Raw genomic sequence first — 618 nt, forward strand, 5'->3', positions numbered from 1 at the left:
ATGTTACATGTGGAAGCGAATCACACCTGAGGTGCAGGATAAATGGCGAATTCGAGCTTGCTTTTCTTGCCGTAATCAACAGAGAGACGCTCCATAAGCAGCGAAGTGAAACCCGAGCCCGTACCGCCTCCGAACGAGTGGAAGATCAGGAAGCCCTGCAGTCAGGAGGGGCGCCTTAATTTCAATAATTCTCAGATAATACGAACCAAATTCCTAAGCCCTGCAGCGCAGTGAAGCGTGTAATTTTTAAGTATATCCAGATCACACGAAATGAATTTCCTATAACACAAATGAAAATTTTTCTAATATGACTATTTAACTCAATTTCTAGTTGACCATTCAATTTGGATGCAAAATGCTGTCGATTGATATTAAATAATTTCTTGCCAAGGCGGGCACATCTGTCCACTTTCCTTAATACCAATTTCACCAATAAAATGATTGCTTACAATCACTGACATTCAACAACAGAAAACTGTAATTCACCAAATAAAACATACACTTTACCTGCAGACCGGTGCACTGGTCAGCGAGTTTACGAGTGCGTTCCAGCACGACGTCGACGATCTCCTTGCCGATGGTGTAGTGACCGCGCGCGTAGTTATTAGCGGCGTCCTC

General features: G+C 43.4%; 1 protein-coding gene across 1 annotated transcript; it reads right to left on the reverse strand.

Moving 5' to 3' along the window:
- Positions 1–20: 20 nt before the first annotated feature.
- LOC125179091 (tubulin alpha chain-like) lies at positions 21–615 on the reverse strand (the record flags this gene model as incomplete). The annotated part of the gene is made up of 2 exons (XM_047884244.1): positions 21–155; positions 508–615. Coding segments are annotated over 2 exons (243 nt in total), but the record flags the coding sequence as incomplete, so codon positions are not given.
- Positions 616–618: the final 3 nt, after the last annotated feature.

This window comes from Hyalella azteca, unplaced genomic scaffold (assembly GCF_000764305.2).
Source record: "Hyalella azteca isolate HAZT.00-mixed unplaced genomic scaffold, Hazt_2.0.2 contig14955, whole genome shotgun sequence".
Classification (NCBI taxonomy): Eukaryota; Metazoa; Arthropoda; class Malacostraca; order Amphipoda; family Hyalellidae; genus Hyalella; species Hyalella azteca.